General features: G+C 37.2%; 1 protein-coding gene across 2 annotated transcripts in view; it reads right to left on the bottom strand.

Annotated features, from left to right (window-relative positions):
• LOC115632387 overlaps positions 1-15,919 on the bottom strand; it is a 69,260-nt gene extending 53,341 nt beyond the window's left edge. Inside the window, exons 1-2 of one of the 2 annotated variants that reach the window (XM_030529516.1) lie at positions 15,796-15,919; positions 10,425-10,687 (exon numbers count right to left, since the gene is read on the bottom strand). In XM_030529516.1, coding sequence (XP_030385376.1) covers positions 10,425-10,428 — 4 coding nt within the window. In that variant the 5' untranslated portion in view covers positions 10,429-10,687; positions 15,796-15,919. Of the gene's footprint in view, positions 1-10,424; positions 10,688-15,731 lie in introns of both variants that reach the window. The other variant, XM_030529517.1, reaches the window with a different exon arrangement.
• Positions 15,920-16,351: the final 432 nt, after the last annotated feature.

Genomic DNA, 16,351 nt, shown 5'->3' with positions numbered 1-16,351 from the left:
TTGACATTGCGGAGCGCTCTCACAAGCCTCGCATGCCGTTGACAATTTTTACTGAATTTGGATTAAGTGGACTTTGCTGTCGACGATGACGATGACGATGGCAATGATGATGATCATGATGATGATGATGATGACGACAGTCGACTTTGGGGACATTGAGGTTGGCGCATTGGGCACGTCGGGTATGCCTTTGGAGCTGGCAAGGAAATTTGCCATAAAGTACACAAAAGCGAAAAGCTTGCATGAAAACTTCTTAAGAGTTGCGTTGCTTTTGCATGCAGGCGACATGAGTGTGTGTGGACCATCAACACATGTGGGTGATGTAGGTGTACTTCTACATATAGCTGGAGGTGTGTGTGTGTATGTGTGCGTGTATGTTGGGGATATTGGAAGTATGTCGACTTGGGTCGACTTTGCATGCCACGTAGCCGCAGCGAAGGACGCAAGTTTTCAACATTGCTTCAGTTAAGTCGCGCATGCTGTCGGTAGAAGCATGTTTGGCTTTTACTTGGATATGGCCACCCCCAGCGACCTGTGTGTGTGTGTATAAATATTTGTATACGTGTCAATAACCCGACTGTGATTTATTTCATATTATGCGTTTTTTTTCTTTTCTCACTAAAAATAGTTTCACTTTGGCGACTTCGACGGCAACTGCTGTCATTGACATTTGATATTCATTGTCAGTGTTCTCTCCCTATCGCTATACCTATCCTTTTCAGCCCGTTCCCTTGATGTGTGTGTGGGCTTTGCATATTTTATTGCATACTTCTTGGGGCAGGGGGTACAGACACACAGACAAACAAACAATTTTTACAAGTTGGCAGCTAAAATATGACACACAGCTGAGCACAATTGAGCGCCTTTAAACAGACATAAATCGCCTTTAAATCTTCGAGCTTGCCAATACTAATAGAAAAATATTTTTCCAACGCTTTTCCTTTGTGCACACGCCTGCAGCTGTTGCCCAAGCTCCCTCAGCTTTGGCCATGTCCGACACTGAACTCGGCAGCAAAATGTGTTCAATCAACCATGCGGCGTATTATCGACAAAAGATGTGCAGTTCTGTAGGTATAGAGTGTGTACAGTGTGTACAGTGTGTGTGTGTGTGTGTGTGTGTATGGGTATGTGTCATCACTCTAAAAAACAAATTACATTCTTTTCAGAAAATTGGTTTTAAAATAAACAGTTTCCTTTGATGTAATTCCCTCTCTTGAAATGGAAAAGTTTATTTATTAATATCGAAATCATTTTGCAAAATACAAAAAAATGTATTTACTTTTAATATGGATTTTTTTAAATTTTAATAAAAAAAACAATAAAAATTGCACACCTCTCTTTTTCAAATAAAGTTCAACTTCTTATTCGGAGTTATTTAATTTTAATTATTAATTAATTAGTTTTAATTTTTTTACAAAATAAAAACCCTAATCTGTATCTCAAATAATTAGAGATTTCTAAGTATTTTACTTATTTACAAAATGTAAATGCAATAACAAATTACATGCAACAAAAAATATCTTAATAGCTATTGTATTGAGGCCCTAAACTATTGGGCAGTTATTTTTTTTAGTGTAGTATATATGTATGTACGTCTGTGCTTCGATCCGTAGGTGCCTTCAACATTTTTTCTTGATTTGATTTAAACGTTTTTGGAGAGTACAGCTCGCGGTTCAAGTTTTTGCCGCAACAAGAAAAGAAAGAGAGAGAGACGCTAAAAAATAGGTATAGTGGGAGGCTGAAGAGCAACATTTGTGGAAACATCGAAATGGTTTATTCATGCAGCAGTCGCATTATGCAAATACCGTTCGTATTCCTTGCCCCACCATGCTTTTCAGCCACTTCAAAATTGATTTTTATTTTTTCAATTTCTATTTCGATTTTTCTTACCATTTGTTGCAGTATTTTTTGCTTCCTCAATGTTTTTTTTTTGTATTATTTTGTGTGCTTCACTTCACTGGGAGCCACTTGTGCGCTTACTTCACTTGTAAAAGTTGAGTGGCACTCGAAGATGCCGCCCCCGCTGTGCGAGCCGCTTGAAAGCGCCGAGGCGTGGTGAGAAGGGGCCTGCCAAGTATGCCATTCATTGTGCCTATGGCGGCAGCTAAAAGTGACTAGTGAGCGCGTCTGTAGTTGATTTTCTCATTCCAATGCAATTTAGCGCAATTTAGCAGTCAGCACACGACACTCGACGATTTTTCAGCTTAAATTTATCAGGGCTTTTGATTAAAGGCTCCCAACATCAAATCAAGAGAAGCAACACAACTTGAAATGCCAAAAATAGCAACAAAACACATTTTTAAATGTTTTTTTATTTTCACAGAAATTTGGCGACATGTTTTCCTTTGAAAAAGATACATGTAGTCTCTATATACGTATATAAGTATATTCAGTATTTTATTTGGGATAGAAGCATTTGTAAAATTTGCATATTAAACAAATTACTAAGGCAAAACAATTTTACTTGTAGATAAAATGAAACGAAATGATTGCTGCTGATTCACTGACATAAAAAAAATCGTACACCCACGCACCCATAACAAAGGACACCGCCGCACATTTGAATATGAACATTACTTAAGCTGATTAGCCAAGTATGAGAATAAGTGGTGAGTACTTTGATTAAATTTTATTTTTAGAGCCGTGCATTTTTAAATCTGATTTAATTGCGTGAACTTGAAAATTAATCCATACATATTTTTAAATATTTTGCTTTTAAGTTATTATTATTGGGCGCGTTTTGCGATTTGTGATTTTTTATAATCGATTGTTAATTTGCCTCTGCCGACCGCTTGTGATGAATGTTTTAATAAAATATTCGAATTTTAGTATTTTTAGTCAACAAATCACTGCTTGCTGGGTTGCATATTGCCATTTTATATATTTCCGCAAAGGTCTCAACAAAATTCTGACTAGTAGTGTCAAAATCGAAATAATATTTTCCCTATTTGTGTTTTGTGATTTCGATTCACATTTTTACTTATCCGAATCACAAATCAGGGCGGTCGACAGGTGAAATCAGTAACGATAGATCACATTACTATTTTTCTGACATCATTTTCAAAATAGGTTCGGAAACAGTTACAGTCTCATTGGTAGGATAAAATGTTAATGACATTTGGCAGTTAGTGTGTATGCCGGGTAATACTTGCACATATGGCAGTATGTTTAAGATTATTAAAAAAGTGGTAATCATTTTGAAATAATACAAAAGAAAATATATATTGGTAGTATATCATGTTTTTAAATAAAAAGAGGGGAGTGGGAGTGGTCTGGCAAGAATTATTTGTAAAATAAATCTGTTAGGGGTCAAAGAACTATGTAGCAAGCACCAGTATTCAAGCAATATGACGCTGAAATTGTTGAATTGTTCTTTATTTATACTTTGGATGGATAGGATGCCTTTTCAATATACGAACACTTATCGGCAACAAAAACGCTCGCACTCTATTCAAGTGAGCGGCAATGTATTTATGCGTAACACATACAAGTACTATAGGCTGCCTGCGTTTATTTAAAAGGAAAATCTTTTCCTTCCTATTTGCCGTGCTTGGGTTGCTGAGACATTTTGCTTCGCGTCTGTGACAAATGCTTAACAAATACGCGTGCTTACACATTTTCACAAACACAATTTCACAGGCTAGCTGGCAGGCTTCAGGGCTACAGGACTACTGCCTTATTTGTATTTTGCCTGCATGCATACATATGTGGATTGTGTGTAGCAATCCTTGAATATTTCGCAGCTTGAAAGTCCTTGGCACGCACAAGCGAGGCTTCTGCCACCATCAGCTTCTGCCCTTCTGCCTAGACACTGTGTTTGCTGTTAACAAAAGCAAAATAATTCATGCAATGCGCCTGAATCAACGCGTTCATACAAATTGAAATGTATATAAGAATGTATGTACTTGTATGTGTGTATGTGTTTGCATAGATATTTGTTAAAAATACAACAACAATAGGAAGGAGCATAGCAACAAAGTTGATGATGACGATGACGCTCAACGATGTTGACAGTAAAACATTTTTGAAGTCTTGCTGTCAGACTCTAAAGAGATTGTGTGAAAGAGTGTGATTCTCATATGCATATGAGGTCTTGGCTATCTCAGCAACAACACCAGTAATGGCAACAAATTGTGTGAGCATGGCATTAAAATTAATGACTTGTGGCATTATTCAAAAATTGAAATGCAGTGCAGCGCCGCGAGGCAACATTTTTCTTTTTGAAATGCTTGCATAAATCGCTTTAATATCAATCATTTTATTATCAATTTGCTAGTTTCAAGCAATTTGATGTCACCGAATTATTAATAAACGCAAACATTTGTGCAATTTCTCATGCACGATTTCAATATTTGTTTCAAATGCATTGCAAATATAGCATACAAATGTTTCATTCAAGTGCATCGTGGCGTATGCGTAATATTCCGTTTGCACATACATTCAGGTGCTTTTAATTTTATTTTTAGCAGCTAAATGTTATATTAAAAAGCCTGAAGCTTTTCAACTGGAAACATGGAAAACGTTAAAATGCTTTTCGAATTTTTTCTCTTTCTAACAGAAGTGCCCATTATGGGAAGAGCATTTTTGAGATATCCAAGCCAATGTTTTAAATAACCATCAAATGCTTAAATTTGTAAGCTGTTTTATCTGCATAAAGTGTGATTTTGGTTTAAAAAAGTTGCTTTACAACGCGTTGACAATGCACCACAATCTCAATTGACACAGTTTTTGTGCTTTTATGCCGGATGGGGGTCTTCGAAATAAAGCAAAACTGGCAAAATCGATGGCCTAAAAAATAGAGAAACTGCAACAAAATAAAGTAAAACAGTTGTACCGAACATTGAATTATGTGAATGTGTTCGCTAGCAATGTGAAAAACTGTGATTTATCTCTCACTGCCGTGGGAGTAGCTGCGATTTGGGCTTTTAGCGAAATTGTTAGCTATATTTGGTTTAAAAACAGAATTATTTCCAAGCGTTGAAGTCGACGAAAATTGTTTAAGTTTATCCAAAAGAGATTTTGTTAAATAATTAATAAGCCTCTTTTTAAATACGATGTCTTCAATATGTGATTGAATGACATTTGAACGGACAGATTTAACTATGCAGCCACATTTAAGTAAACCCAAATATGGCCTGCAAAGATATAAACTAATATATTAAACTTTTGTTATTGTACTACATTTCCTACAAATAGATGAAGACATTGTTCAAATTAATAACAAATTTATGTACAATTATATATTGTTTAAAAACCTGCTGTTTTGAAGGTATAATTTTGGTTTTAACCCTAATCAGCGTGAATCAGAGGATTTTGAATAGGCTGGTCTCATAGATAAGATCGTCGACTACATCAAAGTTTCAAGTCATTGCATAAAAAATGGGCTTCTCAATAGTGGGGTATACTGTAACCTATATATAATTACATATATATTGTATGTTAATTAAAAAAAAGAGTCGTAATATGTTTCAGTTTAAGTTAAGGAACAAGCAAATTGCATAACTTTTTTGAATACCACATATAAAGGAACCGAATGATGCGTTAAAGTTTATATAAACCAGGTTGCTCTTAATCGTATTCCACTGTCTTATTCCGATAATTGAAAACGTATATTTGTCATTTGCTGAGCAAAATTGTATTTTTTGGTTTCAATAATTTCACCTAATTAAAAGGATATTGAACGGCAAAGCTATGTCAAATATGTCTCAGTAAAGTAATCGTATAATACTCGTGTTTCAATCACAAGTAACTTCCTTAACTTCTTTTCAATCAATCATTCAGTACAATGATCAAAAAAAGAATTTGAACGATTTAAACACTGTTCCCCAGCAATCAGGAGCTGCGACTTTCTGCTCAACACTTTGTAGTCACGGATATTTGTGTTGTGTGTGCCCTTTTGTACGTGTCATTTGAGTGTAGTTTTTTGCAGTGCTCTGACTATGGCTTTGGCTCTGGCTTTGGCCATAATGCAAGTTGATTTTTATGGGCAAGCCGTTGATCTTGCACTCGGCGAAGCAGAAAACGCAAAACACAGATACAGGGCGAAAACTTTTTTAGCTGCCGACGATTAGGGTCAGCCCGAGCACATGTTGCCGGGATGGCGCTGGCGATGGGGCAACTGGAAGTGGCACGAATGTGCCGTGCCGGCTTTGCAAATTGTTAAAAATAGATTTTGTACAGCATATTTTCGTTCGGGCACGTCTCGAGTGAAACTGCAGCTCCAGCTCCATCTCCAGCTTCAGCATCGGCTGCTCTTGTCGTGCAATGAAACGTTTTAATGCCATTTGTAAGTGGAACGGAAAAACGCTGCCTGGCTTCTTGCCCTGCTGTTGCTGTTGCTGCTGCAAATGGACAGACAGCTCGACAGTCAGCCAGCCAGCCAGTCGGGCGACACTTGCGCTAAAATGGAAAGTTTGCATAAAAAGTAAATAGCAGCAACGGCGGCAAAAAGGTAACTGAACATAAACGAAAGCAAAAGCCAATGCAATGGAATGCAATCCAAAAAAAGAAACAAGCAAAAAAAAAAAAATGTTGTGGAGTGAAGGAAAGCACAGCAAGTTGCTGGCAGCTGCTAAATCAGGTCAGGGATTTAGGCAACGACGATGATGGTTGCAGTGTCATTTGTTTTTATATACACTGTAGATGCCACGGGTATGTTGGCTCGGTGCAAACATACAGAAGAAGTTGTCGTTTGAAACAGAAGAGTATCTATGCAAAATGTAATTATAAAATAGAACTTAGTCTTAGAAGGATACAAATTACCGAGACTAAAAATTATACGCGAAAATATCTGCTATTTCATAAAAATATAAACCGATTTGGTAATGAAAGTATAATTTGTCATAACATGTATTTTTACATTCTTTCCTTTAAGTTTTTACTTATTAAGTTTTTTATTTTCGTAAATATCGCTCTTAGTTCACAAAGAAAAACAATTTTATCAATGTAAAAAGTTTTTACATATTTATTTCAACTAGTTTTGATTTTAATATGAAAGCTAAATTGAATTGTTTGCAGAACATGCTCAAAAAATGTTGTTGGTGGAAAATAATCTCCCATCCGAGAGTCTAAGCCTTTTCTCACCTTGCGGGTATGCAACGAATTTCGTTACGGACGAATTAATATTGCGTAACTATCAATGGTCTAAAAAGTAGCACCATTTGTAAGATAAAAAGAACACCAATGCGAGTATTTGTGTTTTCCAGCGGAATAAGAACTTACAAAACAATAAGAACTAAAAAAAAAAATCAGTGTATTTTCATATACAAGTATGTAGTCAACAAACACAGCATTGTAAGTTTGCGTTGAATTTAAATTGATTATCTCTGCTATGTAATAAATTCCTATCCGGTAACATTTGTTTTTATCGACTTTGATCAATTTTTCGATTGTGAAAATTTGTTTTTTCCAAATTTGAATTTTATTACCTTTTTTTGCAAGGGAAAGATTCCTCATAAGTACAATTGAACTGAATCGAATTTGGCAAATACGATCACTTTGTGAAAACCGAAAACCCCGTTTTGTGGAGTGACAAACTTCACCCAAATAGGTTCAAGAACATGTCTGTTGGGATATTAGAAGCTAGATATTAAAAACTATTGTATTACTAAGTACTTATACAGTGTATAGCAGAGATTGTTAGATTAGAACGTTATTTGCTATTCTTTGTTAGGCATGCCGTCTGTAAATATGCAAGACACAAAAAGAAAAAAAAGAACATATACGAGTATATTGTAAATTAAAGCGTTTTGTGCTTGTGCGATTGCTCTTGCGCTTTGAATTTGCAAGTTGTCAGCATTAATTAAATTACTAAGAGACGGGTAACAAATTGAACTGAAAATGCGCCACAAAAAGACACTCAAACCCGAAGAGATGTACGTATGTATGTATGTATGTATGTGTATAGTATATGCAAATAGTGAATGAATGCGGCACATTTTGTATTTGTCGACGTGTTTGTGTGTCAGTGGAGCAGCTGCAGAGTCGCAGGTCGCTAGTTGCTGTTGCGGACCGCAAGTTGCAGTTTTAATTGCGCACACGTGCGTGCTGACAGCGATGCAGAGAGAAGAGCAGCAGAGCAGCGGAGCAGCAGAGTATAGCACAAAAGCGCCCAAAGGCAGCTCAAGTGGCAGTGTTGAAAATAAAGGGGGCAGGATGAAAGGCGGGCTGTGGTTGCCACTACTTGAACTCATTGGGTGCAGAAATTATGGGACGCTCAAGTTGATTTTGTGAGGCAGGCAGTCAGACACAATTCCAAAGCAGTCATACACATTCTTACGCATCCTTGAAGCCCAGAACGTGACGCAAAAGTTTGCGTCTTGAACAAAAGTTGTATGCTCTGTGGCCACCTGCTACCTGCAACCTGCTCCTCACTTCTTGCTCCTTGCCACATGGGTATATTTCGCCCACTCGCTTTGGCATGCCCGCAGCTGTTGCCATCAATATTGTGCTGTTGTCGATTTGACGCCGATCCCAAGAAAAACAAAAACAGCTACAACAACAACAAGAGCAGCGCAAAAAACTGTTAAGTAGCTGCCTATTGCCAACGCACACCTGTCCGAAGTGTGCGCGATAAATTTTGAACTATAATGCGCACTTCAGTGGGCGTAAGAACTCAGACCCATTTGGTTCAAGGCTTGTCGCCATTGTTCTGGCAATGCGTACATTTGTGTTGCAATTGCTAAAAGTTTACAATGTGAAATTTACAAAACTCTTATCGAAACCGCCTGACCCTAATTGTTATACAAATACAAATGCGTTACTCAGTATGCTGAGCTTCTTATAAGTACTATATTACAAACATGCTACAAATATTAGCCCTGTAACGAATTCTGCAGAGTTTTGCGTTTAACGCATTATTTTGTACGTCTAATACTATATTTTTGCATGAAAGGTATTGTTCACTTTCGATAGATTCCTCACGATCATTATTTGTTCTCATTTTCTTCTTAATATCAAGTTACATAAAATAAAACGTATTTTCTACATTTTATATACATAAACAATGCTAAGCATGTAGTTATTTTTGTTTTGCCATCTAGTCCCAAAGTTCAGTTGCTCTTAGCTCCGATTATAGTCATGACTAAAAAATTTTAATATTTATATGTATACTTTCTTATGAAATGATTTGAAACAAAAAATATATATGTATATACGATAAGCAAACATTATCTCAAGCATTTCTTAGCAACTGCTGACTGTTTGATAGACTTGTATATGTGTGATGTTCTTCCTTATAAGCTAGTGGGTGGTGTTATTTCTTCTCTCCACAAGCAGCCTTTTATGTAGTTATTATTTTAAGTAGGATATTTTTTTATACCCAAATATATGGTTGTGCTCTTTTCTGCAAAACTACAAGTATGTGTGACTTAATCTTAGAAAAAACGGTTTGAAGCTCCAAATCGTCAGAGTATTTCATAAAATTTCGTTTTAAAACCTTAATAGTATTACTTGAAAAACGGGGTCTTTAAATGGGAATTTCATTATAAAAATGTTTCTTTTTTCGCAATTCTCTAATGCGTATATTTGCTTCATTTATTCAAAAATGCATGACTTAAGTATATTCCACAAACCAATTTGGTTCATTTGCCTTTTTAACTAGGCTTTTAGATAAAACCAAATAAAGTTGGGCTCAAAATAGATTTCGGAAACTATAAACAATTGTAAAAGGAAAAATGAGAAAATATTCTACCGATTTATGAATTATGTACGAACAGATCGTCACTTACTTATTTGCCTCTATGAGGCTACTCCCTTATGGTATATTTAATGTTCTCCTATCACTGAATCTGCGACCACTGTGGCTAAAACCATTGGGGCTTGAAGTAAGGCATTGTATGCTAACAGGCTGACAGGAAAACTGACAAACAAAATCCGACTACGTTTTGATGCGGCCGCATCGCTCCCAACTCGCACTCCTTGGCTCCATCTCCTGCCACCGCCTTCAGTCCCCGCCTGCTGTGCTCCGCTGGCATCAGAAGCTACTTGTCTGAATTTTGAGCAACGTTTGCTTTTATGCGCATACCAAGCACATTTTGCAGCTATTGTTGCTGATATTGTTGTTATAGCTGCTACTGTTCACGTTATTGTTGCTCTGGCTGCTGTCAAGTATTTAAGTTTAATGCGCTTAGTTGTTACTTTTGGCGTTGCTATTGGTGGTGTTGTTGTTGTTGTTGTGTACTGATGTGTGCGTTTGTTCATTTGTAACGCTTAGGAAAATTGAATTACAATGCTTGGTAAATTTACCAAAAACGTTGTAGGCTAATTGAATTGTTTCCAAAATTTCTAGCATACACACCCCTATGGGGCTAAATATTGCGTAGACGACGCGTCTGTTACAGCACTGTCTGTGCCTGATTGTAGGCGCATTCGAGTTGTAATTTAATTATAATTAATTCGATATACAAGTGCAATTCACTACTTACTCATTTTGTCATGTAGCACTGGCTGCGTGAGTGGCTTCCGATTTGAATCGAGTTGATCACGAACTGATACGCCTAGTTGGGCATATTGCTTTGCGTCGATATTGGCAGTAAACACATGAATCTAGTTTGTTGTCGAGCTGGCCTGGCGTTGTGTGGCCGTTCAATACAATTTACCACTTGAGTGGACACAGTTCTATGTTTTGCGAGCCGGAAGAACTGTCGGGTTGCCTGTCGTATCGAGTTTCATGTGAGTTCAATGCACGCTAATTAAACGCAAAATTTTTGTCATTTATAATCAGTGACAACACAAACAAGCAAACACACGCACGATCACGCACAAACACACACGTATGCTGACATCTATCGTTATTTTTACACATTTATTCCATTTATTTTTGACCATTTATTTAGCAAGCGGCTAAATATTGGCCTGCTTGCCAACATGCCTGTTGTTATTTATGATTTTTATTGCGTTTTAAATATGCATATTTAATTTGTTGAAATAAACACTATAAAAATACGGTAATAATGAAAATGTCGCAATTTTATATTATTTTCATACACAATAAGGTTTTTTGACTACTTGCTCGAACTATAATATGCAAATAATTGTGTGTCGCTCGATTGGCTGTATTTTATGTTTTATTTTGTTGACGTTATGCCTGCCTTTTGCAATACATGTACTATGAGGCTTTGTGTTTAGGAATTTGCCTTTATTCTAATTCAATGGCATTAAATGCATATCAAAATATACCTATTGATTCAAATTGTATGTACATTTTCAGCCTAATAAACATTTACGCATTGCTTATTTCAACAACCCATTCAAAGGAATGATGTTCTCCCTGTGTTTGCAGATATTCATTTGCACTTTAGCCTTACTTGAATCGATTTCATTATAAACGTAACGCAAATAGTTTCTTTTGAATTTTTATTCGAACGGGTGGCAATCAGCCAATGCTGTGAGGAAATTAAATGACAGCGGAAACAAAGTTAATGTTTTAAGTTTTTATAATGACTTTCACCACTTTTTACAATAGTTATGCATATATTTATGAACCATGAACCAGAACCATTTGAAGCTACTGATTTTGCTGCCAACCACACAAAGGATTTTGTTTTTTGTAATGAAATTTATACGCATTTTTGCTTGCATGGCTTGTTTCTTTTGAAATATATGTTGCAATATAAATATTAAAAATACTATGAAAAAAATATGGATTTCGCCAGAGACGCAACAATGTTGCAGTATACATAAATAAAGGTTTTTTAATAAGCAGTTTTATTTATTTACTGCCTACTTGCCCACATTAATTAAACATGTGAGTACCAAAATGTTAATAAATATTTTTTAATTAAAAGCCATGCATATCGGCTTACAAACAATTTCATTGTGCTGTTATTAATTCAAAAAATGTAGCATAAATTAATTGATTTTTTAATTATGCATTAAACTGTCCGGCACACATACTTGGCACACACACACACTCATATGCCAGCATATTAGGTCGCTTCAGTGGCCATTTTATAATTTGCCAGAGCATACAAACTATTTCCGACCAGAGCAATGTAAAATAATTAAAATGGCAAAAGCCTTAGGAACAGGAACCTTTTTGTGAATGACCCCGAACAGTGGAAGAGCCAAAAGGATGGAAAGAGTGGAGCGTGGGGGGGTCTTTAAAGCATATAAAGCGCAATACAATAAATAAAATAGCTGTGCGAAAGGGCTGCAACAAAGTTTTGAGCGTTGTCCCAAAGCAAGATTTATGAGCTGAGCAAAAGGGCGGGTACGGTTACGGGTGTGGGTGCCTTTGGCATTGGCATTGCTCGTTATGTGCTCAACATGATTGGCCAAGGTCTTGCGTTTATTTATTTTGCTTGCGGAGCGCTAAACTCAGAAACAAAGGTACAGATATACACACACCGATACAAGGCCACTCACTTGCCAGAGCCCTTTATTTCAAGAATTTTTGTTATTTATTTTTTCTTAAATATTTTTTGGGGCACACGCATTTAAATGATTATGCTTCGCGTTTGCTTTTGAGGCAATTTGGTTAATGGCCTGTACACTCTCATCGTCTTTCCCAGCATCAGCCCCAAACCTTAGCCTCAACTTCATCTTCCTTATCTTGGTTTTATTTGCTTTGGTGGCGTGCGAAAGTTTTTGCGGCCGAGAAAGGGTTGTCGAAACGCCTTGAACGTCTTGTGAACAACAGAGGCTCGCATTCAAGTAAACCTACAGATTGCAAAGTGGACGTGTTAAGCACGATTTTCGTGGAGTCAGCTGCGATAGTGTGGCAGACCAGACACTTAATTTATAGATATGTACGAGTGTGTAAGGGCATAAACCTATCACCAGAAATTAAAGGAAAAACTCTGACTGCATTACATTATTTTATTTTTATGTAGACATTTTTTTTGCATTGTTTCTCGCTTACAAATTAAAGCAGGATTTAAAAGTAATGTGCTATTGTTAAAGTTTGTTCAAATATGGAAATTATTCTTTGGAAGTAGCTTCGTAATTCTCGACTGTAATATTAAGGTATTGGCTTTTTATTAAGAAATTGGCTTTTCTGAAGAAAGTTAAATTATAAATTTTTAAATTAATAAGGAAAGCGGTAAATAGGTTTAGCATTCAAAAGCATTCTTCTGAATAAATAAAAAGCAGACTTTCTGAAGAAAGTAAATCATTCACCAAAGCGCAAGGAAGAAAAATTGTCGTAGAATAAAAATAAATATGCATATTTATTTCGTCTATAAACGTTATTTCTTGTTTTAAAATAGTTGCCATTTTTGCATGACACTTGTATTATATTTCATATTATTTAATAAAACATATATTAAATGGGGTAACTATTTTTAAGATAATTGTAGTGCATATTTATATTGACTGAAAAGTAAAATTTTTCCTTAAAAACCCCCATACTGTGTGGATAATCAGAAATAATAAAAAAAAAAAATATTTATTTGAAAGAAAAAACACTTTTTTTACATTTTCTCGTTTTGGGCCATCTCAGTAGCTATATGATATTTTGGTATGAGAAACGCTTTCGACATTTTTTCTAAATATTTTGGCCTTTTTTGTTCTCCTTTTATTAACCTAGTACAAATATTTAGAATTTTTCGTTGCAAAGAGTTAAAACCAGCAATGCCAGATATAAAAGTCATTTGAATAACGCCAACAAAGAACAAGTAAAAAAGCTAAAGTCGGGTGTCCCGACTTTGAAATACTCTGTACATATGTTTACAATAATTATAGAAAAGAAAAAAAATTAAGAAAATAAAAAAAAATTTGATCGATTTTACCTCTCTCGGTATTCGAACTCACGTAAAGGGTTTATAATTGCACATTTACATAGCAATTGCGTCTGTGTGAGTGTATGTATGCCTATGCGCATCTATTCGTGTCTGTGTAAGAATTTTCGCAGTCAACCAAACAGCAACATCAACAACAGCCGCGGGCAGCGCTTGAGCAGCGCTGCAGCAACGCTGCATCAGCAAATATATTTATGGCTATAACTTCTCGTTAAATCGGTCTATCATAGTGAAACTTGGTAAACGGACATATAATAACCAACTGGGGGTATTTCCAAAATTTTAGTTCAAAATTCCAAGAATAACGGGAGTTACGATTTGCGGGGTAGAGGGGGGAGGGAGGGAAATTCCAAAATATACATTTTCTGCGTATTCACATAAGGCATCTGGGACTAAAATTTGGTGACCATAGGTCTTATAGTCTCCGAGATATAGGTGATAATACGAATGGAAAATCGGGAAAACCCCCATAGGGGGGAAGTGAGGGGGAAAATCAAAAAAATAAAACAAACTCGTATAGAATACACACATAACGCATCTTTGTGCAAAATTTGGTGTCTCTATCTCTTATGGTCTCTGAGATCCAGGTGTTCATACGGACGGACAGACGGACAGACTGACAGACGGACAGACGGACAGACAGACAGACAGGGCTAGATCAACTCGTCTCGTCATGCTGATCAAGAATATATATACTTTGTGGGGTCTGCCACGCCTCCTTCTGCCTGTTACATTTTTCAGCTCCCGCAAACCTAATATACTTCTGTACATTTCATGTACAGAGTATAAAAAGAAGAATTTAAGGCAGCTAAAATTTTAGCACATGTGATGTGGTTATTTTTGTTGTAGCTGCTGTTCTTTGCGCCTGCAGCACTGGTATGCGTGTGTATGTCTGCATATGTACTCGTATATATGTGGCCCACTAGTTCAAGGACTTGCGCCGAGCATGCCAACAAAAGGCAACCCAATTACGCAAACCAAAACCAAAAAAAAAGCAGAAAAAAAGTGAAAAGCAAACACTGACGTTGGGCAACCTTTAACCCTAAAATGCGACCTAGAAAAGCGCTGCCTGCCGTTTATGACTTTTCAAAGTCGAAGTGCAAAGCATTTTTGTTGAGCCACAGAAGATAAACATGGCAAATATGCCAATGCCAGGCGTGGGAAAGCGGCAGAGACGGACAGACGCGCCTGCCAGCATGCCAGTGTGCCTGTATAGTATACATGCGGTTGACTTTCACTCGCAGCTCACGGCGCGGTCTCGCTGACTGACTGACTGACTGACTGACGGACTGGCAGTGCGACATAACCACCAGCTATTACAACACGATTTGCAGCACCCAACAACAAAATGGAGGCAAAGATGGAAGACAGTCAGCCAGTCAGGCATTCGCTTTCTGCTGACGTCGACGGTGGCAGAGCCAGCGCCTAGTATTTATACAAACGTTCAAGGACATGCGTTGCATGGCATGTTGTGCATGTGCATGGCCTGCATTGGTATATGTATGCCAGGCTACAAGACTGCCAAAGTTGCAGCAACGCTTGCGCCTGCAAGTTATGCAACACATTTTTGCATCCGAATTACACACACCAACAAGCTTATGATTTAATCTGTTGTCTTTTTAATCCATGTCCATGGCGTTAACTAATTACACATATATCCTCCCAAACATACAAACAAATACACAAACACACACACACACACACAGATATGTTCACAGATTAATGACGTCAAAAAAAACGTGTACAATTTCCATCACAGCGCTCGTTTTTGCTGATTTTCTCTCTTTTGCTCAATTTCGTGCGTACGTGCGTGTATGCGTGTAATTGCGTGCATGGGTGTGTGTGTGTGTGTGTGTCTGCTTTCGCTGTTTTCACTTTCACTTTCATTGATTTTTAAATGCTGGGCCAAACACACACACACCCGCACAGTTTACAGACGAGTGTTCCAAAAATCTTAGGTTGCCTTTCTTTTACGAGTACGTAGAAATTTACCATAAATTTTGCACTTTTTCGTACGCCGTTTGTTTTTATTTCAACAATTTTTGTTTGCACTCACACATGTACACTGCTAGCTGCTGCTGTTGTTGTTGTTGACCGTCAAACGTGCGCGCACTTGCCGTTTTGCCTTCGTCACAAAAATCTATTTTGTGGCTCACAATTTCGCACGTCGAACTGCGCTCGCTGCCAAAACTAAACTGTGTCTCGTGGCCTCTAGCCCATGGTGCTGTAGCTTCAGTTGGCCAAGTAGCAGAAACGACAACAGCAGCAGCAGCAGCAGAAGCAGAAGCAGCAGCTATGCCAGCAGCATAAAATACTGGTAACAGTCATTGGCAAGCCAACGTCAGGCGACGCATGCGCCTTGAGTTGCTCTTCATTTCGGCCACACTGTTGCGTTGGCTCTCTCCCAATGTGGCTGACGTTGGCCATGGCTTTGTTTACATATTTTTTTCCTATTTGCTGTTGTTGTTACTATTGCTCGCTCTGTCCTGATGCTGTGTGGTTCATTTTTAGGCGCACTGAAGGGATTTTTTTCTTTTGGTTTTATGTGGAAATTTGCAAACGCTTGCGCTATAAATAAAATTACGCATACGCCACGTGCGCCCATTGGGAAT

This window comes from Scaptodrosophila lebanonensis, unplaced genomic scaffold, assembly GCF_003285725.1.
Source record: "Scaptodrosophila lebanonensis strain 11010-0011.00,11010-0021.00 unplaced genomic scaffold, SlebRS2 tig00001415-arrow-pilon, whole genome shotgun sequence".
In the NCBI taxonomy this organism is placed as follows: Eukaryota; Metazoa; Arthropoda; class Insecta; order Diptera; family Drosophilidae; genus Scaptodrosophila; species Scaptodrosophila lebanonensis.
This window is presented reverse-complemented; position numbering and strand designations above follow the sequence as displayed.